The following is a 27,493-nucleotide window of genomic DNA, read 5'->3' as shown; positions in this document are numbered from 1 at the left end:
CAAGTTATACTCAGAACACGGACACGAGATGCCGGGTGGGCGCAGCCGGACCGGGCGGCGGGCGGCAGCGGGGACGGGCGGGCACCGCCTCCAGCCAGCGGCCCCCAACGCAGCCCTCCCCTGCAATGGCAGGGCCCAGAGCAAAGAGGAGGAGAGGAGAGGACAGGAGGAGAGCGGGAGGAGGAGGAGGCAGGAGCCAGGCACAGCTCGGGCCGGATCGGAGCAGCGCGGGGCGCAAAGAGACCGTGCCCGGCTGGGGGACCCGGCATCGGGGGCACGGGGACAGCTGCAGCCGCGCTGCGCTGCCCGCAGGGAAACCAGTGGCAGAAAGAGCCGTCCCTGCCTGCCTGCCCTGCCCCGCTGCGGGAGGAGGTGTCAGGAGCTGCTGCTGCTGCTGCCACGATCACACGGGGTGAAGACTTCAATGTGAGCCATGTGTGCGCCAGCACAGAGCAAGCAGTGAGCCCAGGATGAGCACGGGTGAGTGGCGCAGTGAGAGCAAGCTGGAGCCCAGAATGAGCAAGTGAGCAAGAGCTGCAGGAGGGTGGTGACATCCACAGCAAAGAAGCGTGACCCACAGCGAGCCCTCCGCCTCCCCATGAGCGCGTCTGCACCGAGCGAGCGTGGCACCCGCAGGCTGTGAGCTGAGCGTGGCACCGACAAGCCCCGAGAGGAGCGACAGCGTGAGCATGAGCTGACGGCGAGTCCAAACCCGCGGTGAGCAGAGGATGGGTGGCAGTGCATGGGCGCACGGTGCACAGCAGCAAGCATGAGCGAGAACGGCGGGAGCGGGGAGTCCATCGGCACCGAGGGGCAACAAAAGCATGACCACCAACAACGGGGGACCTCCGGGCACCGCCAGGGAGGTGTGGGCACACGGAGGGGACAGCGGTGAGGACGCAGCCATGCGTGCGGAGCCGTGGAGCCGCTGCCCTGGGCTGCAGGGCAGGTTGGGGACAGAGAGACAGCGCGTGCTGTGGGGGCCAGGAGCACGTGCACAGATCTACGGGCACGGAGCTGGGGGCACGGGTGGGGAGCGCACAGAGCACTGGGGACCCCCAGAGAGGGAACTGCCAGGACATCCAGGCAGAGGGGGGGATGTGCTCCCAGCACGAGGAGTTGGGAATTTGGGATGCCAATAGCGCAGGAGAGGGATGGGGTGTGGAATGCTGAGTCGGTGTGATCGGGGACCAGAGCAGTGGCAGCTGTTCACACAGTAACACAGTGCAACACGGACAATGGTTGGTGGCGGGCAGTTCCACAGACAGCAGACACGGAGTACGGAGCAATGGAGGCTGGGAAGCACACGTAGATGGGAGGAGGGCCTGAGCCTGGCACACGTACCGGGCACCGGGGGAGAGGAACGCGGGGACCTGACCTGGGCACGGGGACCGGGAGCACCGCTGCACTGACAGCACAGGGACACTCGGGGGCTGCTGACAGCAGGGCAAGTGTGAGCAGGACCGCGTGCACGGTGCGTGCACGGTGTGAGCACACTGGAGGCGGGCTGCGTTCAGCCAGCCAGCAGCCAATCCCTGCACCAAGGCCCCGCGCTGCCCAGGTCCCGCAGCTCTGCCGGCTCCCTGCCGCCTCCATTCTCTGCTGCTCTCCCCAGCCCCCAGCAGACCCCACAGCACTGTGGCTGTCACGCAGCCGCAAGGCTCGGGTAGCGGAGCCAGGGGTCCAGGGCCACGTGCTGGCACAGCACAGCTGGCACCACCAAGGGGCACCGGAGGCTCTGTGCCACGCTCTGGGGACACGGCTCCAAGGAGGAGCAGAGCTCACCGGTGCTGTGCGCACAAGGTGCAGCTGCCCAGCAATGCACAGGGAGCTGTGCTCCCTGCACACAGCCAACATGCCCTGGGCACACTCCTGCTGTGCAAGGAGCGGCTTGCTGACGCACGCCTGCGCACACACCAGGACCAGTGCTGTCTGTTGTGCCCCCTACACGTGCAGAAGCATCGCCCCTCTCCCCGCCCCTCCCTGGCCAGCACGGCCAGGTTCCCCGCAGCCTGGCACAAACAGGGGCTGCCTGCCCCTCTCCCGGCTCCGCAACGCTCCCAAAGCTCCTCCGGCCCCGGCGCTGCGTACCGTGAAGATGTTGGAGCGCCGCTTGGACTGCTTGCGGATGGGGGTGGGTGTGTTGGAGGCAGCGATGGTCTCGATCCGCAGCTCCCGCTGGCTGATGCTGGGGGTGGAGGGCACCGAGGAGGAGTAGTCGCTGAAGGCTCCTCCGCCGTTGGTGGCCTAGGGCAGAACGAGGTGGTGATGCTCAGCACGAGGCTGGCAGGCGCAGGGACCCCGCGCGGCGCCTTCCTCCCATGGGGCTGCGGCACGCGGGGATGCTGCGCCCCATGCACTGCACCTGGCACTGGGGGGGTGTGGGGAGCTGCTGCCCTTCTCCGCTTTTGTTTTTCCCCTGGAGGAACAGTAACATTCCGAAGCCAACAGAGACAAGCAGGGCAAGGACTCAGTGACATCAGCTGAGCCATCCACTCTCCAAGGCCCCTAGCAGGGAGCTGTGAGGAGCCCAGCCTCATTGCTCCCTTCTGGGCTGAGCTGCACGCCACGAGGACGTGCACCCTGCAGCTCTGGCCCTGGCCCTCCCATCACACTGCTGTGGGTGCTGCCAGCTGCGTTCATGCAGTATATAGAGAAAGCCCAGCTGGCAGCACAACACCCACTGCCTGCAGATGGAGCCCTGAGCCTTTTGTAGCAAGAGATGTGGCCTAGGAGCCCTGCTGCCCCACGCGTGCTCTGTGCTGGAGCAGGGGCTTGGAGCACCACGTCTGCCTGGAGACAGGAGAGCTTTTGCTGCCCCAAATCCGGGACAGGGGGAACCCTGTCTGCTAACACCTCCCCAGGAGCTCAGCACGCCAAACATACAGGCTCTGCCAAGGCAGGGCTCAAGAGCAGGCACACACAGTATGGGCTACCGGGGCCCAGAGAATCTGCTGCTCCTTGGTAATGCATCCATGAAGCTACGACTGAGGGAAGGACTTCACACAGAAGGGACTGCAGAGTTTGAGCTCCTGCCCTAACAGCTGTGATAGATCTGATTTATGTGAGACGATGGACAACAAAGCTCCTAGGAAAAAACCTCACCGAATTGTGTTCTGTACTTTATACGCTCCTGTAACATTGCTTTCATTCCTTGCCTAGCCAGAAAACCCTCCTTCAGCCCCCAGCGTGCCTGGTGCTGGGCCAAGTGCAGGATGCTGCAGCCCCAAGAGGCAGCAGCCACCACCATGTGGGTCTGAGGAAATGCAGCTCCAGGGCTGCAGGAGAGATCCAGGCCCCATGCAAACCACAGCTGCTGGAGAACCTGACAAGGGGACCCCCCACGTCCTGCTCCTGGAGCTGCTCCATCACCCCAAACGAGCACCCCTGGTCTCTACTGCCATCAGAACACACGGTGGAAGCTGAAATCTGAGCGAAACACACACAGAGATCCTCTCCATTGGCGTGCAATGGGTGGATGTCATGAACTGCAACAGACACCGACAGCACCCCGGGTGCTCGAGCAGAAAAGGGATCACTCAAAGTTCCCAAGTAGGAACCGTCACACAGAAGCAAGGGCAGGAACAAGGAGCAAGGTCTGGGAAGAGCTCTGAGTGGAAGAGTGCAAACAAACAGCAGCCACTGCCTCAGCATCTGCACGGAACGGGGCAGGGGATGGCAGTGCACAGATGAGGACAGCACAGGGCAGGGCACCACGAGCCCGGCGGGATGCCGGCACCACAGGGACACACACAGCTGCTGCCCGCGCTGCTCACACAGGGCTGTGCACTGCCTGCAGCTCGCACTGCTGAACGTGCACTGCCAGGCTCTGCTGGGACGTGCTGCAGCAGGCACAGAAGGCTCTCATTACCAAGCACAGGTGAACTGCAGGTTGCTTTTCGTTTCACTTGCAAACTTCACGTTCTCATTCCTGCCTCTCGTTACCCACAGCCCAAGCACTTCTGTATCTCAGCAAAGCACCGCTCACTGCGGCCGGGCTGCGACAGAGGGTTGTGCTGACCCAGCAGGGGGAGCAGCGGGGCCGGGCCCATCAGCAGCACCCAGCGACACAGAGCACAGAGGGACACGAAGAGCAAGGTCTGAGTGCTGCAGAGCTTGGGCTGTGCCCCTGCTCCTGGCTGCCGCTGGCAGAAGGACAAACTCCATCCCAAGCAGTGGTGACCCATCCCACAGCTGAGGGTACCCCTGAGGGCACCTCGGAGCCCCTGCAGAAGGATTCTAAGCAGATGAGCTTAGAAGCAGTGAGAATCAGGTGCAGCAGCTCTGAGCACTGCAAGCACCCACCGGCCTGTGGAACGCCTGCACCCTGCAGGCAGGGAACAGGATGGGGCAGGTGGGAGCAGAGGCCAAGCCAGGATCCCAAACCCATCAGACCTGCTCGCCTCGCTGCAGGGGCAGGAGCAGCACCCGCACCCCTGGGGCTGCAGGGCGACCTGAGCAGCCTGACAACGGATGCAGAAGCTTCCCAGGAGCCAGGGCCGGGGAGAGATGCTGCTGCCATGGCCCTGATGGGCACACTGTGCTCCAGGAGGTGCAGCTGGAAATGCTGAGCACAGCTGGCCCCTCTGTGCCCTGACGGAAGCAGCACGCCCTGTGGCACTGCGCACCACTGTGGAGTTAAAGGAAAAACTCCAAAGCTCCAAAGACAAAATGAAACCAGGGCCTGCTTCAAGAACTCCATCATAAATCGAATCATCCCTCTGCAAGGACAACAACCCCCTCCTGCAGCACCGCTGCCCATGGGCACGACCCTGTGGGTGCAGAGAACAGCCAGCCTGGCACCAAGTGGAGTTCTGACACAAGAAACCACTCTCTGACAAGTGGATCCAAGTGGATCCTCTGACACAATGCTGAGAACACTGGGGTGCACTGATAACCTCTCCAGTCACTGCCATGGGCTGGTGTGACAGATGGCCGGGCTGTGGGGTGCAGGCAGCATCCATTTCCTACAGGCTCAGTTCGGCTTTCAGCATCTTCCAGAGCAGCTGGTCCCAGGACTGTCCCCAGCTCCTGCCTGCCCTACGCAGCCCTCTGTAGGGATGCTGGTCCCATGTCCAGGAGACACAGCTGTCCCTGCAGGCACTGGGCACTGAGCAGGACGTCCCCAGGCACAAAGAGGGGCAGTGCAGGCCATACCTGGCTGCAGTATGAAGTCAGAACAACGACAAGACAAAACAAAGCTCAGAATTCAGTCTGGCTTCTTGTCATCCTGTCTCTAAGCTAAATCCTGTGTTCCCAAATCATTCCTGGGGCTCCTCGCCCCTGCCTTGGTATCTGCTCCCAAGGGTCAGCAAAGGCCATAAGAAACCCAGAGAGAGCTTCTACCCTGAAATGGGAAAAGACAAAGCGGTGTCACATCACTCCCTCATCCAGCCTCGCTGACGGAGCAGAGCTCCACTCTCCCAGAGCCCCTCCAGGCAGGGACAGCAGCTCCTGCGTGGCACTGCGCCCTGGTGCAGCACCCCCAGCACAGCGCACCGCACAGCAGTGGCTCTGGGCTCTCTGCACCCCTCTGCAGGAACTGCTGTGCTGCAGCAGCTGCTCGCTGCTCAGTCCTGGCACGTCCCCTCCCTCATGGGCAGTGTGCTGCATGCACCGACAGGGCTGCTCTGCCCGGGTCAGTGACAGAACACCTGCAATGGACACGGTTTGGTTTCTCAAAGGCAGCTGGATTTGTTCTGGGGACAGTGGGAAGCAGATCCAGAACTCCGAGCCCCACTGAGAACGTGCAAACACTGCAAGGCACTCCGCAATCACTCACCAGCTCCTGTTCTAGGGAGAAGTACTTCTTGCGAGGGAAATCTGCAAGCACCAAGGCACAGAGTGCTGCAGGGGGTCCTTGGGAACCCGGGGGGCTGCGGTGGAGCCACAGAAGACCCAGGGAACAGAGATGAGCTTTGGTCCTCACTGCGGCCCCCAGGCTGGTCAAGTACAGGGACAGACAAAGCTTTGGACAGGCACAGAGCAGGGATGGGAGAGGGAAGACAGAGGGCAGAAGCTCCGGAAGGACACGGCCTCTATCACTGCTGCAGTCCAGCCAGTCAGGAACTACTTGTCGTTCAGAAAGGCCTCACAGCGAGCTGCCATTCCCTGTCGCCTCGTGCTGCATTACTTCCCTGTAACGGCTCTGCTTCCCACCAGATCTACCCAGGTCCCTCCAGCAAAGCCACAGGAGCACAGCAGGGAGCTGAGAGAAAAGGTTCTGCCTCCAGGCCCAGGAGCCAACATCCACCTCTACACAGAGGTCGTCTGCACACCGGGCTGAAAGGTGCTCTGCAGGGAGGAAAGGAAAGCAAGGAGGTTTCTGAGCAAGAACCTCGAACGCAGCTCATGCCACGCCATTAGGAACCTCCTCTGATGCCCAAACTTTGCCTTCCCGTGGCCACTCTTAGATCCACCCCTTCTGTGCTAGCACCTTTTCACAAAAAGTGCTTTTCTTTCACATTTGTGTCCTTCAGAGGTTGGGTTTGGTCCATTTTGGCCCCCGCTTTCCTAAGCTGAACAAGCCAAGAGCTTGGCACCCTCCTGTGCACAAAGGTCTCTTCCACAAGCCTCCTTCTGCTCAGCACAAACGCATGCTCACAAGTGGGATCCCACTGAGGAGCCACCACCACACACAGGAATGCTTTTGCCCACTACAGAGACACGCTGGCAGGCACAGCAGTGCCATCATTAGTTTGTCAGTGTGCTTCTTTCATACTCTGGCACATCGAACACAACACGAAACGGCTCCCCCCTGAGGAACACGGCCTTCTGCTGCCTGCACCCTTCCCGCACAGACTGCCTCCCATCTCCAGCAATGCACTGTTCCCAGTTTGCTAAGACAATTCTCTCATCACTGGATGCACTCACACCTGTGTTGAACCTGGAGGCCTCCTATCAGCCTTCCCAAGCGCCGTGGGTCCCCAGGCACGCTGTAGGACAGGGATGGCTGTGCATGTTTGCAGGCAGCTGTGCTCGCTGCTCCCACTGCAAGCTGCTGGACTCTGCTCAGCAGGCTGTGTGGCTCAGCAGCAGCTCTGCTGCCAGTGGGGCTCAGCGTATTCACCTGCACACAGAACTCATGTGAACAGGCTGGAGCCCGACCTGGAGCACCAGGGAGCTGCAGAAATCCATACAGAGCAGCTCACAGTCCAGCACCACAAACCTATGGTCAGGCACGGCGCCCATACGGGTGTTTAAAATCCCTGATATGGGATCAATCTCACTCTCTTCTCAGTTTCTACGTGCTCCTCTGAGTCCTTCGCCACTCTCTTCCTCAAAAACCATCCCACGTGTTGCTCACCAACAAAGCAGCTGAGGGATTCACGCTGCTCCATCTGTGTCACTTCCCAGCACTCAGAGGACCCAGCTGCAGCCTTTGCTGCTCCCCAGTCTGACAGCAATGGGTCAGACACACAGATTTAGTGAAGTCCTTATGACAGGCCCAGTGATTGCAACATAACATCCATTTGTGGATGCCCCATCTCTGCAGGCCAGGCTGGATGTGGCTCTGGGCAGCCTGGGCTGCTGGTTGGTGACCCTGCACACAGCAGGGGGTTGGAACTGGATGAGCACTGTGCTCCTCTGCAACCCAGGCCACTCTATGATTCTACGGTAACAGCTGCTTTGGAGCTTGCTCCATTGGCCTGAGTGCCTGAGGAGCAGCAGAGCCATTTCTCACCTTCACCAGAAGCAGCTCAGCACTTGCACATGCATTAGGAATTGTAACAAAGCCCCACTGCAGCAAGCAGGCTGCCAAGGGTCTCCTGCACCACCCCCCTGCTATGCCAGACTGCTCCTCTTTCTGATCTGCTCCATCACCCAGCACAGACACCGTGGCAGCTCCTGCCAGGCTGATGCCGTGCCTGAGGAACAGCACCGTGCCCTCCTGAGCTCCCAGAGCACTCCCTTCTCCTCTGCACTACCCCTGGCACTCCAGAGACGTGCTGGAGGAGCCCACCTGTATGCACACAGGCCAGCAGCCCCCTGGTGCCAGGGCAGCAGGACCAGGTGCACTCCTGGCTGCATCACAGACCCCTGCTCTGCCAGGAGCTCCCTGCACACAGCTCACAGCTGTGCAGCAGCTGCTCCAGGAGCACCACACAACGTCTGCAGACGTACAGCACACGCAATGGCTCGTACTGCAGCCTGACACCAATGTCAGCAACGTTCTGGGCTACGGGCTGATGCTCCAGTGAACAGCTGCTCTGCCTCCCAACAGCTACTCCAGGGCTGTGGTGTGAGTGCAGAGCGAGGCTGAACGGTCTGTGCTGTGCAGTGAAGGAGGGGTGGGGAGGAGCACGTGGGGTTCCTGCCTTCCCCTGTTCCTGTTTCCCACCTGGTTGATGTGAACAGAAGGGATGGAGGCTGCGGAGACAGACGAATGGCTGGGTGAGTTGGGCAGGGACTTGCAGGGACCGATGGAGAGCTGCTGCTTCTTCCTCAGAGCCACCACCTTCTGAGCCACTGGAAGAGCAGAGAAAAGGACAGGGTCAGAGACCTGAAAGCCACTCCGCCCCTCAATAAATCTCTGCAGAGCTTCAGCAAGACCCAAACCCTCCCCCTGCCTGATACCAACTCCTGAGGCTCGAACTGCAGCATCCCAAAGTAACAGAGGAGATTTCTGCAGAGCACCCAAACTGGCCATCCCCATCACAGTCACCACCGCACAGCTGCAAGGTCTGGTACAGCTCCTTTGCAATGCCACACTCAGCACCCAGAGGCCACCACTCTCTTGGGTCCCATGCAGAGCACTGACTGCGCAGCCACACAGAGCCCATGACCCCTTGGCAGTGGCCACAGGAGCCAGGGACAAACTGGGCAGCCTGGGCAGTGCCACCTCCCTTGGCCAGGGCACACGTGGCCCTCAGCTCTCCAGATGCTCCAGAAATGAACATCACAAACAGCCCTTCGTTCCTTCAACCTCACTGCCCGATGCCAAAAGCCCAAAGCTGCATTTCAGCCTTCCAATCTCCCAGCCAAGGAGTGCAGCATCAGCCATGGCTGCACGCCACCCCTTCTGCCCCTCATGCACACTGCTGGCCATCCCTGCAGTCACAACGAGGAACTTTTGGGAACATCACATCTCCTGACCAGCATGTTTCACACAGAACCATTAAGGTTGGAAAAGACTTGAGATCCCCATCCCCACAGTGCCCACCAACCACATCCCCCAGTGCCCCATCTCCACAGCTCCTGTCCACCCCCGGGATGGTGACCCCAAACTCCCTGTGCAGCTGTGCCAGCACCCAGCTGCTCTTTGGATTTGCAATTGTTCTTAATACCCAACCTGACCCCCCCGGCACAACCTGGGACAACAAACACCGAGCTGGAGAATCCCTGAGGCTGAAAGTGGCAGAAACTGCTGGTGCAGCAGCAAATTCCCACCTGCTCCAAGTAAACAGAGGCTTTCCATTCAGCACAGTGCGAGGCCTCCAAGGAGAGCGAACAGGAGGTGAGTGATGGAGAGGGGAGCCCAGGCAGGACCCAAAGGCTGCAGCACAGCCCTGTGCCACGTCTGCCCCACATCACAGCCACCTCTGGCTGCTGCAGCTCACAAGCAGTGAGCATCAGAGTGTTCTCTTTCCTCACTGACGCCGAAATACAGAGTGTTGGCCAAATGTTTTTTCAGTCCCACCTGGCTACTGCACATGCATGCATTCACAGGTCAGCGATCAAATCTCACTTGCCCCATCAGAGGGCATCTCGAGTTGGCTTTCACATTGCTGCTCACTGAGCAGAGCTTCTGCTTTTCCAACATCACAGGACTCGGTTCTTCCAGGATGACCTGCCACCCTCACGGCTGTGCCTGCAGCCATTTGCTCACCAAGGTTTCTCCCCTTGCAACACGGAGCTCTCAGATATGCAAACATTGCAGCCATCCTGGTGCAGAACCTCTGTCCAGGTACAGTGCTGCCACTGGCCAAATGTCACCACGGTGCTGCAGGACTGGTTGGCATCTGAGCACCTCACGTGGAGTCTTACAGCAGGGAAGGCAGCAGTGCAGCATGGCTGCAGCTCTCCCTGCGCACTTGCAGGGTCAGTGCTCAGAAACAGCGCCGAGGCAATCACTGCCAAAGGGCTCTCCACAATTTGCCCTTCAGTACAGAACAGCAGGGACCGGGAGGGGCCTACAGAGATCATGGAGTCCAACACCCCGAAGCAGAATCCCTACAGCAGGTTGCACAGGAAGGTGTCTGGGAAGGTCCTGGATATCTCCAGAGAAGGAGACCCCCACTCCTGTGGGCAGCCTGTGGCTGTCCCAGGGCTCTGCCACTGAACAGTGAAGCGTTAGTGCAGAACTCCCTGTGTTCCAGTTCATGCCCACGAAACACTGCTGAGACGAGGCGTGAGAGTCGAGGCACCTCCATGCTGATGATTCTCGCTGTTGACCTGGCATCCTCTAAGCTCTCTGAGACTTCTGCATTTAGAACGAAGCTCCTTAACCCTACGCCTCCAAAGCTAAGCAACCAGCAGGCGCTGCTCCCACCCTGCGGCAGCTCCTGGCAGGAGGGAAGGCTCTGCACTGCCCACCCCTCCAGGCACCCACAGCTGCCACTGCCGAAGCTCTGATGCCGCAGCTGGGACCTTCCCACAGCCTCCCCGTGCTCAGCAGCACCGCACGTGGGGCTCCTGCACAGACAGAGCCTTGGGGAGGAAGCATTGGCCTCAGCCTTTAGCCAGGCATCACCAGCGGTCGCACCAGGACCAGCACAACCTCAGCGTGCTGCCCAAGGGGACCAGCACTGCGTGTTGCACAGGGCAGCACAGAGCGTGCACCTGGATCTGATGCTGCACCTGGACCTGATGCTGCACCTGGACCTGATGCTGCACCTGGACCTGATCCTGCACCTGGACCTGATGCTGCATCTGGACCTGATCCTGCACCTGGAACGAGGTCACAGGATCACAGAAACACCAAGGCTGGAAAAGACCTACAAGATCATCCAGTCCAACCATCACCAATCATCCTCACTAAACCACGTCCCTCAACACAAAGTCCAAACGTTCCTTGAGCACCTCCAGGCTCGGTGACTCCACCACTCCCTGGGCAGCCCATTGCACTGCCTGACCACTCTTTCAGAAGAGTAGTGTTTCCTAATGTCCAGCCCAAACCTCCCCTGGCACAGTTTGAAGCCATTCCCTCTAGTCCTACCATCACCAATTCCACCAGAGAGGTCAGTGCATGCACTGCACAGCATGGATATGTGAGCAAACTCAGCAAAATGAGCAGCAACCTCAGGTTGCAGATCTTCCCTTCTCCACTGTGGAACCTTGAAGATCGCTGAACCATAGAATGGTTAGGAAGAACTTCACAGCCCCCACAGCCCCACACCAGGTTGGGCTGCCCAGATTCCCTCCATGGCACTGGGGCATCGCAGCGGCTCTGGGCAGCGGTGCAAGGCTCTCATTGCCTCTGGGTGAAGAATCTCCCTCCATCATCTGACCCAGACCTCCTCTCTTTTAGTTTAATACCCTCCTTGTCCCATCAGGTCTCTGCCAGCTGGCAGTTGGTCGTTATCTGTGGCTTTCTCCCCACGTAGGTATTTAGCCATTGTAATCAAGTTACTCCTCAATCTTCTGTATTTGTGAAATGGTTGAGCTCCTCACACTCTCAGCTACCTTTTCTGACCTTTGATTCATTTCTACAATTTCTTGATGTTTCTCAAACGTTCATTTCCCTGCACCCTTTTGAAACGCCAACACCAGAATCCAGCAGGTCTCTCCAGCAGTGTTCCTCCTGCACGCAGACAAGGATCCCTCCCATCTCCCCACTGCTGCTCCCTGCTCTGCATCCCAGGGACACGGCCTGGAAAAGTTCTCCTCGTGCTGAGACCCCCCTCAGTCCTTGTTCCCACGCAGCATCATCACCCTGCACCAGCATCGGTTTGCCTGCACCGTCCCCAGCTGCCACACTCTTTGCAATGCACCCCAGGGTCCCTCTGGCCCTCTTGGCCGCTCGCAGACCAGGTCTGTGCCTGCACAGTAACTGCACTGCACGTGGCCATGCACTGACAGCCCCCCGGCAGCACTCCCAGCTGTGCTCAGGTCATGCTGAGCCCACGCTCTGGGACAGCACTGTCGCCTGCCTGGCCCCAACACCTCCAAACACTGCAGTTACCATCCTGGAAGACCCTCTCCACGTTCAGCCCGTAGGTGGCACAGGTCTCGTAGTATGTGCAGCGCTTCAGGTCGTTGGAGAGCTTCCGTGCCCGAGAGTCATCAATGACACGAGGGTTGGTGGCACTGATGGCATCTGCAAGGCAAGGGAGAGAGGTGAGGAGCAGGCAGCTGTGTCCCTCGCACCCACAGCCCCGGGGCACTCCTGGCCTCCTGCTCCTTCACACTGATACTCACCTGTGCAGCACATCCTGCCCTACTAATGCCTCGGGTACTGAAGTCCCATCTGCAGAACATGGATTTGTTCACATTTTCAAATGAACCTTCCTCTACTCTCCTAACCACCCAGACGCTGTACTTCTGAGAAGGGCAGCAAGGAGCGGGAGGTGAAGCTGGGAACACAAAGCTGCCTGGGTGTGTGGAACAGGACAGGGCTCCAAGAACACCCAGCATCATGGATGGGACTGCAGCTGAGGGCAGCTGGAGGATGCGCAGAGACAGCAGACAGAGCTGGGGGCAAAGGTGTGAGCAGGGCGGCCCTGGGCAAGAGCACAGCCCCCTCTGCATGGGGATGACGGTGCTTCCACGGGCTGGAAGTGACTCATGTGTGCCACGGCAGCTGGAACCACCTTGCACTCATCTGTGAGTCTGCCTCAATGGCAGAGCTGAGTGGATCTGTCATCATTTCAGCTCTTAGGGCCATACTCGACAGATTAAAGAACCAAAGGGCAGACGTGATGCTCAGTTAATGGGGAAAGCTGGCTATGAGGATGTGCTCACAGCTGACAGCACTAACAAGAGGCTGTTTGTACCACCAGCCCGGGGCCACACCGAGATCCCTGAATCCTAAACCAATTCCACAATCTTTAAATATCAGAATTTTTACAACTTTGTCCTGGACTTAGCCTGGGGCACAGAGCACACAAACTGAGACCTCCTGCTCCACAAGCTCTCGGTGGCAAACTGCTTGCTCTGCTCAGGAGCTGGGTCCAACCAAGGCTTTCTTCCTATTCCCCATCCCCTGCTCTTGCTCTCTGCTGGCACCTTACACCCACAGGTTGTGTGCAGGGTCCCTTCTGCCCATGCCCTGTGCCTGTACGTAGGAGGACTCTCCTCATGGGAACACAGAGCTCAGACACCTGCAGCGATTCCTTCACTGCTCCCCTTCTGCCCTTGTTGCTCCCCTCCCCGCTTCCCAGGTGCTGCACTTTGGCTGTTGGAAGCCTGCTGCCCCAACACGCCAGGGGAGCCGGAATCCAACTGCAGGGCCCCAGCCCTGCCCAGGCAGCAGGAGGAGGGCAGCTCTGCACACTGCTGCTCCTCCCCACGCCCAGGCTGGGCTGGCAGCACTCGGGGGTGGCAGAGCCCCACCGCCCAGCACAGCACCGCTCAGCCCGTGGGAGCTGGCAGCTCCGTGCCACCCCTCAAACCTTTCCTGCTGCAACTTGCCCCAGCAGCACAGATGGCAGAGCATCAGCACCAAACCCTCAGGCATCAGCCTGATGCTCAGCCACTGCAGGCAGAAGCTGGCAAGGCAGCGCAAAGGCAGCGTTAGGAGGTGGAGAACAGAAGCAGCTCTGGGCACAGAAGCTGGGAGGGCTTGAGGAGGAATTACGGAGCTCCTCCAAGGCCCCTAACCCAAGCCTCTCCTAAAAACTGCCTCAATACAGATTACAGCCCAAAGCAGGGAGAGCCCCCAGCACTCACCCTGTGTGCCCACCAGCACCATCGGCACCTCCGCCGTGTTCCGGTAGCTGCACAGCCGCAGGTAGTAGTTATACACTGTCTGGAAGCTGATCTCGTCCTCCAGGCTGAAGACAAACACCACGGCATCAACCCAGGCAGCGAACTGAGGGTGGGAGACACAGCAACAGTCACAGATCATCACCAACCACCAGCACTCACACACAGCCCTGCACTCACACACACACAGCCCTGCACTCACACACACGCAGCCCTGCACTCACACACGCAGCCCTGCACTCACACACACACAGCCCTGCACTCACACACACAGCCCTGCACTCACACACACAGCCCTGCACTCACACACACACAGCCCTGCACTCACACACACACAGCCCTGCACTCACACACACGCAGCCCTGCACTCACACACACGCAGCCCTGCACTCACACACACAGCCCTGCACTCACACACACAGCCCTGCACTCACACCCACAGCCCTGCACTCACACCCACAGCCCTGCACTCACACCCACACAGCCCTGCACTCACACACTCACAGCCCTGCACTCACACACTCACAGCCCTGCACTCACACACTCACAGCCCTGCACTCACACACACGCAGCCCTGCACTCACACACACGCAGCCCTGCACTCACACACACGCAGCCCTGCACTCACACACACGCAGCCCTGCACTCACACACACGCAGCCCTGCACTCACACACACGCAGCCCTGCACTCACACACACACAGCCCTGCACTCACACACACAGCCCTGCACTCACACACACGCAGCCCTGCACTCACACACACGCAGCCCTGCACTCACACACGCAGCCCTGCACTCACACACACGCAGCCCTGCACTCACTCACAGCCCTGCACTCACACACACACAGCCCTGCACTCACACACACACAGCCCTGCACTCACACACACGCAGCCCTGCACTCACACACGCAGCCCTGCACTCACACACGCAGCCCTGCACTCACACACACACAGCCCTGCACTCACACACACAGCCCTGCACTCACACACACACAGCCCTGCACTCACACACACACAGCCCTGCACTCACACACACAGCCCTGCACTCACACACACACAGCCCTGCACTCACACACAGCCCTGCACTCACACACACACAGCCCTGCACTCACACACACAGCCCTGCACTCACACACACACAGCCCTGCACTCACACACACAGCCCTGCACTCACACACACAGCCCTGCACTCACACACACACAGCCCTGCACTCACACACGCAGCCCTGCACTCACACACGCAGCCCTGCACTCACACACGCAGCCCTGCACTCACACACACACAGCCCTGCACTCACACACACGCAGCCCTGCACTCACACACGCAGCCCTGCACTCACACACACACAGCCCTGCACTCACACACACACAGCCCTGCACTCACACACACACAGCCCTGCACTCACACACACACAGCCCTGCACTCACACACACAGCCCTGCCCTCACACACACAGCCCTGCCCTCACACACACACAGCCCTGCCCTCACACACACAGCCCTGCACTCACACACACACAGCCCTGCACTCACACACACACAGCCCTGCACTCACACACACACAGCCCTGCACTCACACACAGCCCTGCACTCACACACAGCCCTGCACTCACACACACACAGCCCTGCACTCACACACAGCCCTGCACTCACACACACAGCCCTGCACTCACACACAGCCCTGCACTCACACACACGCAGCCCTGCACTCACACACACAGCCCTGCACTCACACACACGCAGCCCTGCACTCACACACACGCAGCCCTGCACTCACACACACAGCCCTGCACTCACAGCCCTGCACTCACACACACACAGCCCTGCACTCACACACACACAGCCCTGCACACACACACACACAGCCCTGCACTCACACACACACAGCCCTGCACTCACACACACACAGCCCTGCACTCACACACACGCAGCCCTGCACTCACACACACACAGCCCTGCACTCACACACAGCCCTGCACTCACACACAGCCCTGCACTCACACACAGCCCTGCACTCACACACACACAGCCCTGCACTCACACACACACAGCCCTGCACTCACACACACACAGCCCTGCACTCACACACACAGCCCTGCACTCACACACACGCAGCCCTGCACTCACACACACAGCCCTGCACTCACACACACGCAGCCCTGCACTCACACACACACAGCCCTGCACTCACACACACACAGCCCTGCACTCACACACACACAGCCCTGCACTCACACACAGCCCTGCACTCACACACACACAGCCCTGCACTCACACACACGCAGCCCTGCACTCACACACACACAGCCCTGCACTCACACACACAGCCCTGCACTCACACACACAGCCCTGCACTCACACACACAGCCCTGCACTCACACACACTGCCCTGCCCTCACACACACGGCCCTGCACTCACACACACAGCCCTGCACTCACACACACAGCCCTGCACTCACACACACAGCCCTGCACTCACACACACAGCCCTGCACTCACACACACGGCCCTGCACTCACACACACAGCCCTGCACTCACACACACACAGCCCTGCACTCACACACACACAGCCCTGCACTCACACACACATCCCTGCACTCACACACAGCCCTGCACTCACACACAGCCCTGCACTCACACACACAGCCCTGCACTCACACACACAGCCCTGCACTCACACGCACAGCCCTGCACTCACACACAGCCCTGCACTCACACACAGCCCTGCACTCACACACACAGCCCTGCACTCACACACACACAGCCCTGCACTCACACACACACAGCCCTGCACTCACACACACAGCCCTGCACTCACACACACAGCCCTGCACTCACACACACACAGCCCTGCACTCACACACACAGACCTGCACTCACACACACACAGCCCTGCACTCACACACACAGCCCTGCACTCACACACACAGCCCTGCACTCACACACACACAGCCCTGCACTCACACAAACAGCCCTGCACTCACACACACACAGCCCTGCACTCACACACACGCAGCCCTGCACTCACACACACAGCCCTGCACTCACACACTCACAGCCCTGCACTCACACACACAGCCCTGCACTCACACACACAGCCCTGCACTCACACAAACAGCCCTGCACTCACACACACACAGCCCTGCACTCACACACACAGCCCTGCACTCACACACACAGCCCTGCACTCACACACACACAGCCCTGCACTCACACACTCACAGCCCTGCACTCACACACACAGCCCTGCACTCACACACTCACAGCCCTGCACTCACACACACACAGCCCTGCACTCACACACTCACAGCCCTGCACTCACACACACGCAGCCCTGCACTCACACACACAGCCCTGCACTCACACACACACAGCCCTGCACTCACACACACACAGCCCTGCACTCACACACACGCAGCCCTGCACTCACACACACGCAGCCCTGCACTCACACACACGCAGCCCTGCACTCACACACACAGCCCTGCACTCACACACACAGCCCTGCACTCACACACACAGCCCTGCACTCACACACGCAGCCCTGCCCTCACACACGCAGCCCTGCCCTCACACACACAGCCCTGCCCTCACACACACGGCCCTGCACTCACACACACACAGCCCTGCACTCACACACACATCCCTGCACTCACACACAGCCCTGCACTCACACACAGCCCTGCACTCACACACACAGCCCTGCACTCACACACACAGCCCTGCACTCACACGCACAGCCCTGCACTCACACGCACAGCCCTGCACTCACACACACACAGCCCTGCACTCACACACACACAGCCCTGCACTCACACACAGCCCTGCACTCACACACACACAGCCCTGCACTCACACACACAGCCCTGCACTCACACACACAGCCCTGCACTCACACACACACAGCCCTGCACTCACACACACAGACCTGCACTCACACACAGCCCTGCACTCACACACACACAGCCCTGCACTCACACACACAGCCCTGCACTCACACACACAGCCCTGCACTCACACACACACAGCCCTGCACACACACACAGCCCTGCACTCACACAAACAGCCCTGCACTCACACACACAGCCCTGCACTCACACACACGCAGCCCTGCACTCACACAAACAGCCCTGCACTCACACACACAGCCCTGCACTCACACACACACAGCCCTGCACTCACACACTCACTGCCCTGCACTCACACACACACAGCCCTGCACTCACACACACACAGCCCTGCACTCACACACACACAGCCCTGCACACACACACAGCCCTGCACTCACACACACAGCCCTGCACTCACACAAACAGCCCTGCACTCACACACACGCAGCCCTGCACTCACACAAACAGCCCTGCACTCACACACACAGCCCTGCACTCACACACACACAGCCCTGCACTCACACACTCACTGCCCTGCACTCACACACACACAGCCCTGCACTCACACACACACAGCCCTGCACTCACACACACACAGCCCTGCACACACACACAGCCCTGCACTCACACACACACAGCCCTGCACTCACACACTCACAGCCCTGCACTCACACACACACAGCCCTGCACTCACACACTCACAGCCCTGCACTCACACACACACAGCCCTGCACTCACACAAACAGCCCTGCACTCACACACACACAGCCCTGCACTCACACACACACAGCCCTGCACTCACACACACACAGCCCTGCACTCACACACTCACAGCCCTGCACTCACACACACAGCCCTGCACTCACACACACAGCCCTGCACTCACACACACACAGCCCTGCACTCACACACTCACAGCCCTGCACTCACACACACACAGCCCTGCACTCACACACACACAGCCCTGCACTCACACACACACAGCCCTGCACTCACACACACACAGCCCTGCACTCACACACTCACAGCCCTGCACTCACACACACACAGCCCTGCACTCACACACTCACAGCCCTGCACTCACACACACACAGCCCTGCACTCACACACACACAGCCCTGCACTCACACACACGCAGCCCTGCACTCACACACACGCAGCCCTGCACTCACACACACGCAGCCCTGCACTCACACACACACAGCCCTGCACTCACACACACAGCCCTGCACTCACACACACAGCCCTGCACTCACACACACACAGCCCTGCACTCACACACACACAGCCCTGCACTCACACACTCACAGCCCTGCACTCACACACACACAGCCCTGCACTCACACACACACAGCCCTGCACTCACACACAGCCCTGCACTCACAGCCCTGCACTCACACACACGCAGCCCTGCACTCACACACACACAGCCCTGCACTCACACACAGCCCTGCACTCACACACACAGCCCTGCACTCACACACACACAGCCCTGCACTCACACACACACAGCCCTGCACACACACACACACAGCCCTGCACACACACACAGCCCTGCACTCACACACACAGCCCTGCACTCACTCACACACAGCCCTGCACTCACACACACACAGCCCTGCACTCACACACACACAGCCCTGCACTCACACACAGCCCTGCACTCACACACACAGCCCTGCACTCACACACACACAGCCCTGCACTCACACACACACAGCCCTGCACTCACACACACAGCCCTGCACTCACACACACACAGCCCTGCACTCACACACACACAGCCCTGCACTCACACACAGCCCTGCACTCACACACACAGCCCTGCACTCACACACACACAGCCCTGCACTCACACACACACAGCCCTGCACTCACACACACAGCCCTGCACTCACACACACACAGCCCTGCACTCACACACACAGCCCTGCACTCACACACACAGCCCTGCACTCACACACACACAGCCCTGCACTCACACACACAGCCCTGCACTCACACACACAGCCCTGCACTCACACACACAGCCCTGCACTCACACACACACAGCCCTGCACACACACACACACAGCCCTGCACTCACACACACAGCCCTGCACTCACACACACACAGCCCTGCACTCACACACACACAGCCCTGCACTCACACACACAGCCCTGCACTCACACACACAGCCCTGCACTCACACACACGCAGCCCTGCACTCACACACACAGCCCTGCACTCACACACACAGCCCTGCACTCACTCACACACAGCCCTGCACTCACACACACAGCCCTGCACTCACACACACAGCCCTGCACTCACACACACAGCCCTGCACTCACACACACAGCCCTGCACTCACACACACAGCCCTGCACTCACACACACACAGCCCTGCACTCACACACACACAGCCCTGCACTCACACACACAGCCCTGCACTCACACACACACAGCCCTGCACTCACACACACAGCCCTGCACTCACACACTCACAGCCCTGCACTCACACACTCACAGCCCTGCACTCACACACACACAGCCCTGCACTCACAGCCCTGCACTCACACACGCAGCCCTGCACTCACACACACACAGCCCTGCACTCACACACACACAGCCCTGCATTCACAGCCCTGCACTCACACACACAGCCCTGCACTCACACAGACACAGCCCTGCACTCACACACACACAGCCCTGCACTCACACACAGCCCTGCACTCACACACACACAGCCCTGCACTCACACACACAGCCCTGCACTCACACACACGCAGCCCTGCACTCACACACACGCAGCCCTGCACTCACACACACGCAGCCCTGCACTCACACACGCACAGCCCTGCACTCACACACGCACAGCCCTGCACTCACACACACACAGCCCTGCACTCACACACACACAGCCCTGCACTCACACACAGCCCTGCACTCACACACACACAGCCCTGCACTCACACACGCACAGCCCTGCACTCACACACGCACAGCCCTGCACTCACACACAGCCCTGCACTCACACACAGCCGTGCACTCACACACAGCCCTGCACTCACACACACACAGCCCTGCACTCACACACACAGCCCTGCACTCACACACACAGCCCTGCACTCACACACACAGCCCTGCACTCACACACGCAGCCCTGCACTCACACACGCAGCCCTGCACTCACACACGCAGCCCTGCACTCACACACACACAGCCCTGCACTCACACACACAGCCCTGCACTCACACACAGCCCTGCACTCACACACACACAGCCCTGCACTCACACACACACAGCCCTGCACTCACACACACACAGCCCTGCACTCACACACACAGCCCTGCACTCACACACACACAGCCCTGCACTCAGACACAGCCCTGCACTCACACACACACAGCCCTGCACTCACACACACACAGCCCTGCACTCACACACAGCCCTGCACTCACACACACACAGCCCTGCACTCACACACACAGCCCTGCACTCACACACACAGCCCTGCACTCACACACACACAGCCCTGCACTCAGACACAGCCCTGCACTCACACACACACAGCCCTGCACTCACACACACACAGCCCTGCACTCACACACAGCCCTGCACTCACACACACACAGCCCTGCACTCACACACACAGCCCTGCACTCACACACACACAGCCCTGCACTCACACACACGCAGCCCTGCACTCACACACACACAGCCCTGCACTCACACACACAGCCCTGCACTCACACACACAGCCCTGCACTCACACACACAGCCCTGCACTCACACACACAGCCCTGCACTCACACACACACAGCCCTGCACTCACACACACACAGCCCTGCACTCACACACACGCAGCCCTGCACTCACACACACACAGCCCTGCACTCACACACACAGCCCTGCACTCACACACAGCCCTGCACTCACACACAGCCCTGCACTCACACACACAGCCCTGCACTCACACACACACAGCCCTGCACTCACACACACAGCCCTGCACTCACACACACACAGCCCTGCACACTCACTGCCCCCTGTGCTTCCCTGGGATTTTCCATCCTCTGGCCCAGCAGTGCAACATTTCCTACCTGGAGCTCGGGGGGGCCGCCCTCATCACGAATGAGCAGCAGGTAGCTCTGACCATCCACCACAATCTCCTTCTTGAATCGGCCGCCTGGGGGAGAGAGCGCGGCGGTGAGAAGGGCAGAGCAGGCAGTGGGGTCCTGAGACAGCGGGGGAGGCAAAGGGGGAATGGGGGCTGTCTTTGGGGCCGGGGGAGCGAATGCCCCGAGCACTGCAGCAGCTGCACCTCACCCTCTGGAGATTCCTCCTGCACGTAGGTGCCGGTCAGGTAGCGGTGCACCAGGGCCGACTTGCCGCTGGACAGGTTCCCCACGATGCCCTGGGAGAGAAACGCGTGTCAGCAGCTGCCATTCAGCACACCACGAGGTGACCCAGCGCGGTGCCGCAGCCCCCGTCCCCCATCCCCACACTGCAATCAACCGGCAGCAGAAGGGAACTCATCTCCCAGCCCACGCATCCCAAACCATCAGCGCTGGAGCTCTTGGAACTCAGGCTGATCCCTGAGCCGGGACGTGAGCAGAGCTTTGGGCTGAAGCCCGTCGGGCTCAGTCTGGGGCCACACTGCTGATCTCCTGCAAAAGGAGCACAGCTGCCCCGGGCTGTGCCAGCAGGATGGCCGTGCCTCTTCCTAAGCCAGCACCTTCGCAGCAGATCGAAAATGCCCAGGGCCTACGAGCCTGCAGGCCGGCAGTCTGAGCAGAGAGCAATGCTGGGTGAAGCATCCCCACGGCACCTGGCCCTGCTGCACAGCCTGACTGCATCCACAGCGCCCTCGGGGACAACTCCTGCCAGGGGACGGCACTGGGGGCGCCCAGAGGAACAGCTCTGCCATTCTGGCACTGCCTGGTGCAGCCTGGGGCTCTTCCACCACTGCCAGCTTCCTCTTGGTTCCACCACACATAAGGCTCCAGCTGTGCTGCCCTCAGCTCCTCCTCCACATGAATGTTCTGCAGGCATCCTCACTCCCTGTCCCCACTGCTGGCTGCCACAGCTCCATCAGGATCTCAGACCTGCAGCAGAGCCACGCCGACATCCTCATGCAGGGACTGCTGCAATCCTCAGCACCTCACACCTCTGCACACTGCATCACAGCAAACACACAGCAGTTCTGGAGCACTCGGGTTGCTGCCCTGACCCAGGGCACGGTGACCTCACAGCCCCCTGCCTGTCGCAGGGCTCCCAGCAGGCGCACAGCTTCACGAAGGCGCCGTGCAGCCACACACACACGAGACCCAAAAGCAAAATCCACGCTCTGTGAGCTGGCTGCAGGTGCGTGGGCCGCAGCAGGAGCACTGCGTGCCATAAAGGGACCCCGATGAGCCGACGATCGGTGCCCACAGAGCTGGGGAAGGTCTGCACTGACAAGCAGGACCAGAAGGTCAGGGACAGAGCAGAGCTTCGTGTGAGCCTCTCCCCCCACCTGCAATGCATTGCTGCCCATCACGGGGCTCCACTGCTGCTCTCCCACACAGTGCTCGTGGCACAGCCTGCCCACAGGGCGCACACTGCTGCACAGCTGTGGCACTGTTGCACCATGAGACCCAGCCGTGCCACGCTCAGTGCCTGCTGAGCACACTGCTGATGGACAGAGGGCTGGGAGCGAGGCTGGAGGAGCTCCTGGCAGCTCAGGGTGTTTGGTGACACCTGCGCCGACTGCGGGACGGCAGCACGAGGGGCAGAGTTGTGCACATTTGTGGCAGCTCGGGCTGCTGGCTCCAAGACCTGCCTGCCTGCAGGGCTCTGGGGAGAGAAATGGACCCTGTGAGCGATGGGGCGGCCGTACATCAGGGCGGGTGGCAGAGGAGCAAAAATCCAGAGCCCAGGGAGGAAGGGAGGCATCGCACTGCAGTGCCAGAGCAGCACTGGACCCACACTGACTGCTGCCTCCAGACAGCAGCAGCTCTGTGGGCAGACAGCTTCCCTTTGTGGAATCACAGAATCATTCAGGTTGGAGAAGACCTCCGAGATTCCCAACCCCAGCCCACCACGTCCCCAAGCACATCTCCACGGTCCTTGAAAACCTCCAGCAGTGGTGACCCCCAGCCCTGTGCAGCTGTGCCAATGCCCGACTGCTCTTTGGAGAAGAACTGCTCCTAAAACCCAACCTGCACCTCCTCTGGCACAACGTGCAGCCAGCCCTTCCCATCTGATCACTTTGATGCTTTCCTTCCCTCAGGACAGGCCTGCAAAGGGTCTCCCCACCACCACAGACTGCAGGCAGGCAGAAAGGGGCACAGCTCAGCACCAGCCTGAGCGCCTTTGGGAAGCACCACAGCGGCCAGATGGAACCCCAGGGCTGATGGCAGACAAGGCAAAAGGCCGTGCTGCTCTGGGGAGAGCTGAAGGCCTCAGGTTTGTTCAGCCTGCAGCGCTGCACGCTGTTACCACGTCAGGAAGCAATACACAGAATAGCTGCAGGAGCATCTTTGGACAGACACACGTTTTACAAGGGAAACTAACAAGTGAATATTCAGAGTTTGCTTTCATTAATACTTAACTGCAGATAAGAAAAACCGTGGCAGCACTGTGCTGGTGTGACTTGCCAAAACATCCCTTGCTTTTCAGAGTAAGACCGAAAAGCATTTAATCTTAAAAGGGCCGAAAGGAGACGTGCCAACAGTTCTCAAAGGGAGTTACGCTGAAGGCTGCTGTCGAGCACAAGAAGAGCCAAGCTCTGAATGGATTGTAGGGGTTCTGGGAACAGCTGGGAGCACACGGTGCTCTGCACAGCTGACCCTGTCCCACCACAGCCATCCTGAGCCTCCCCCCCCCCCCAGGCACTGCTCTGGGCCCTGGTGCCCATCAGCCAGCTCAGCCCAAGCAGCCACCACCCGTCCCCCAGCAGTGCTGACAGTGGCAGCTCACAGGATCCAGCAAGGACACGTGGTGGAAACGTCTCCGGCCTCGGAGGGCTGCACCCTGAGAGCAGATCCCTGCTGCAGACGGCCCATAGACACCCCAACATGGGGTGAGGTGGGCGGGGGGGGACTCCACTGCCAGAGCCCACGCGCCTCCCGGTGTCTGCCCTGCAGGCAGGCAGTGACAGCTCTGCAGGACGCACTGCAAGCCAACGTCCGGATGCTCTCTGCTGAACACAGAGCACAGTGCTGGAGGTGAGGTCTCACCCCACAGCACCCTTAGGGCAGGGACACCGCAGGGTGGCCACAGGGACGTGGGAGCACCAGAGAGGTGCTCAGCTCTGCTCCCACGTGCTCTCCCACACCAGCACCCACTCCTGCACAGCGTGGTCCCCCCAGGGAAACCCCCCCAGCACAGCAGCAGCCCCAGCCCCTCTGCACTCCGTGGGGCTGGAGCCCTGTGCGCATTCACTGCGCCTCAGGAGGACGCGGGGGCCGTTTGGGGACGTGGAGAAGCATTGGAGGGCTGATGTGAATACTCACCACCTTCAGCTCAGGCACCGAGCGGCTCAGGGTCCATTCCTGGCTGTTCACAAAGGAATCTGCAGAGCAGAGAGCAGAAGGGATCAGGACAGGAGCTTCGCTCTGTGCCACGCTCCCACCCTCCTGCCCAGCCCCGCGGCAGCACAGCCGCCAGCCCCAGCCTGCATGCTGCCTGCACTGCACGCACGGAGCTGCAAACGTGCTGCAAGCTGCAGTGCACAGAGCTGAGTCCCTCCAGCCCATCAGTGCTTCTCCCAGCACCGCTCCTCCCACAGCTTCTGTCCCGCTGAGCTCCCCGCTGGATCACCGCAACACACGGAGCACCACCACCATCTTCCTCTTCACCACACCCCCTGCATCCCGTGCAGATGAAGGAAGCACACCCTGCACTGCTGCACTACACGTAGAGTTTCCTTGAACTGTGGCAGAACTGGTGAAAATGGTGAGGTTTTGCAGGGGCTGTGACTGGAGCACAGGTGAGATGCGCTGAGCTGGGTGCCGTGCAATAGAGCTGGGGGGGGGGAAGGCTGCTCAGACTGAGAGCAAAGCTCATCCATGCTGGCAGCCCGCCCTGCTGTGCTGACACCGCACTGTAACCAGGCTCAGGAGTTTGTCAGCAACAGATTTTTACCGTGTTGTGCTGAGATCCAGCCTGCACCCCTCCTCATGCCCACCAGCACCCATGGGGTGAGCTCTGCAGCCAGCCCCAGCCTGCAGGCAGCCATCAGCCCCAGCACTCACACCACGTGCCTGCAGCCCCAGCAGCCTGCACACCTCCTGAGCCGCCTCTGCTTTGTTTATTGCACACACTTGTGCCTTTTCCTAAAACCACATCAGATCTCCCTCCCGTACCGCTCTTCAGTGATGAGTTTCAGGAGTGCAAACACCGCCTTAAATCCCAGCTCCTGCAGCCTCCACGCAGAGCCTGGGGGCTTTCATTGCGCCCTGCAAGCTGCACAGCCTCAGCACCAGGCGGTGTCAGCACCTGGACCCCACTGCACCGTGAGCCCCACAGACACCTCCAGAGCTCCCCACAGAGCAAAAGGAGGACAGATGCCTCCATCCACACACCATACTGGCTGTGCACCAGCAGCACGAGGCTCTCATTTTCCCCTGCCATTCACTCCCCATCAGCACGGGGAGCTCCATGCAGCACGGTGCAGAAGGCCCGCCTGCCTCCTGCTTTGGGAGGGCACTGCCGGGTGCGTTTGGTCTCCACAGACACAAATAATCATTAACCAGCACATCAACCGAGCCGCTGCGGCACAACTGGGACGCTCGGACATCCCCACCAGCCCTGCAGCCAGGTCAGAGGCCGAACAAACAGCCCACAGACCACGTTCCAAAGTCCCCAGCCGACAGCAGGGCACGGTGCCCATCACAGCCACCCCTTTGGCACGGGGTGGGGAGAGCTCAGCCCTGCAGCACGGAGCTCTCTGCAGCTCGGGAACCAAAGTGAGCAGCGCCGGCAGCCATCAGAGCACCCAGAGCCGCGTCCTCTGCAGGGCTCAGCTCAGCACCGAGGGGCTGGGAGCCGAAGCTGCTGGCAGCGCAGCGCAAGCACTGACTCCCACCCTCGTTGCTCAGCACTCAGCAGCAGCGGGGCAGCCTGCCCTGCTTTCACAGGGTGAGCACCCAGCCCCAACCCGGGCAGCGTCCCACTGCAGACCGAAGGACACCCAGCAGGGTGAGCTCTGCCCGCCCGCTGCAGCAGCCCTGCAGGCCGTGCCCAGGAGCACAAAGCGCTGCCTCCCAGCGCCCCGCCAGGCGCTCACCTCACCGGCAAAACCTGCTCCAGGTGGGTCAGACTCAGCTGCAGCTGAGGGCAGGGCAGGCCGGCAAAGGCGCCGCCCTCGGAAACGCTCCCTTGCTCCCTTCCTACAGAGCGCAGGCTGCAGGCAGCCGCCCCGTGCCTGCGGTGTGCGCCCCCTCCAGACGAGCACCCAGACCCCCGGTGCCAGCTGCAGCTCTCAGAAGCACGGGCTGCCGCTGCGCTCAGTGCTGGAGGCGCAGCCCGGCCCCAGCCCCGCTCCCCCAGCGATCGCAGGCAGGTGCTGACACGAGGTGATGCCTATCACTGCCTGCTCCGCTCGCTATGCAAACTTCCCTTGAATACACAAGCACCGTCCTCCTCTGCAGGCAGCCTTCCCTCACCTACCCTACGTTCCTCTGTGGCACCCAGCAGGACAGCGGGGCCTCACCTCCAACCTCGAGGCACCTTGCAGGAAGCAGAGCTTTTTGGAAGGCGAGCAG

At 60.4% G+C, this 27,493-nt stretch overlaps 1 protein-coding gene across 3 annotated transcripts in view; it reads right to left on the bottom strand.

Moving 5' to 3' along the window:
- AGAP3 (ArfGAP with GTPase domain, ankyrin repeat and PH domain 3) overlaps positions 1 to 27,493 on the bottom strand; it is a gene marked incomplete at both ends in the record, with an annotated part of 93,183 nt that overhangs the window by 40,033 nt on the left and 25,657 nt on the right. For 2 of the 3 annotated variants that reach the window (XM_079538399.1, XM_079538398.1), the window contains 7 exons: positions 2,092 to 2,247; positions 8,342 to 8,469; positions 12,125 to 12,259; positions 13,831 to 13,972; positions 21,845 to 21,930; positions 22,071 to 22,158; positions 25,241 to 25,299. In XM_079538399.1, coding sequence (XP_079394525.1) covers positions 2,092 to 2,247; positions 8,342 to 8,469; positions 12,125 to 12,259; positions 13,831 to 13,972; positions 21,845 to 21,930; positions 22,071 to 22,158; positions 25,241 to 25,299 — 794 coding nt within the window. The remainder of the gene's footprint in view (positions 1 to 2,091; positions 2,248 to 8,341; positions 8,470 to 12,124; positions 12,260 to 13,830; positions 13,973 to 21,844; positions 21,931 to 22,070; positions 22,159 to 25,240; positions 25,300 to 27,493) is intronic. The other variant, XM_079538400.1, reaches the window with a different exon arrangement.

This window comes from Tetrao urogallus (assembly GCF_951394365.1).
Source record: "Tetrao urogallus genome assembly, chromosome: 7".
Lineage (NCBI taxonomy): Eukaryota > Metazoa > Chordata > Aves > Galliformes > Phasianidae > Tetrao > Tetrao urogallus.
This window is presented reverse-complemented; position numbering and strand designations above follow the sequence as displayed.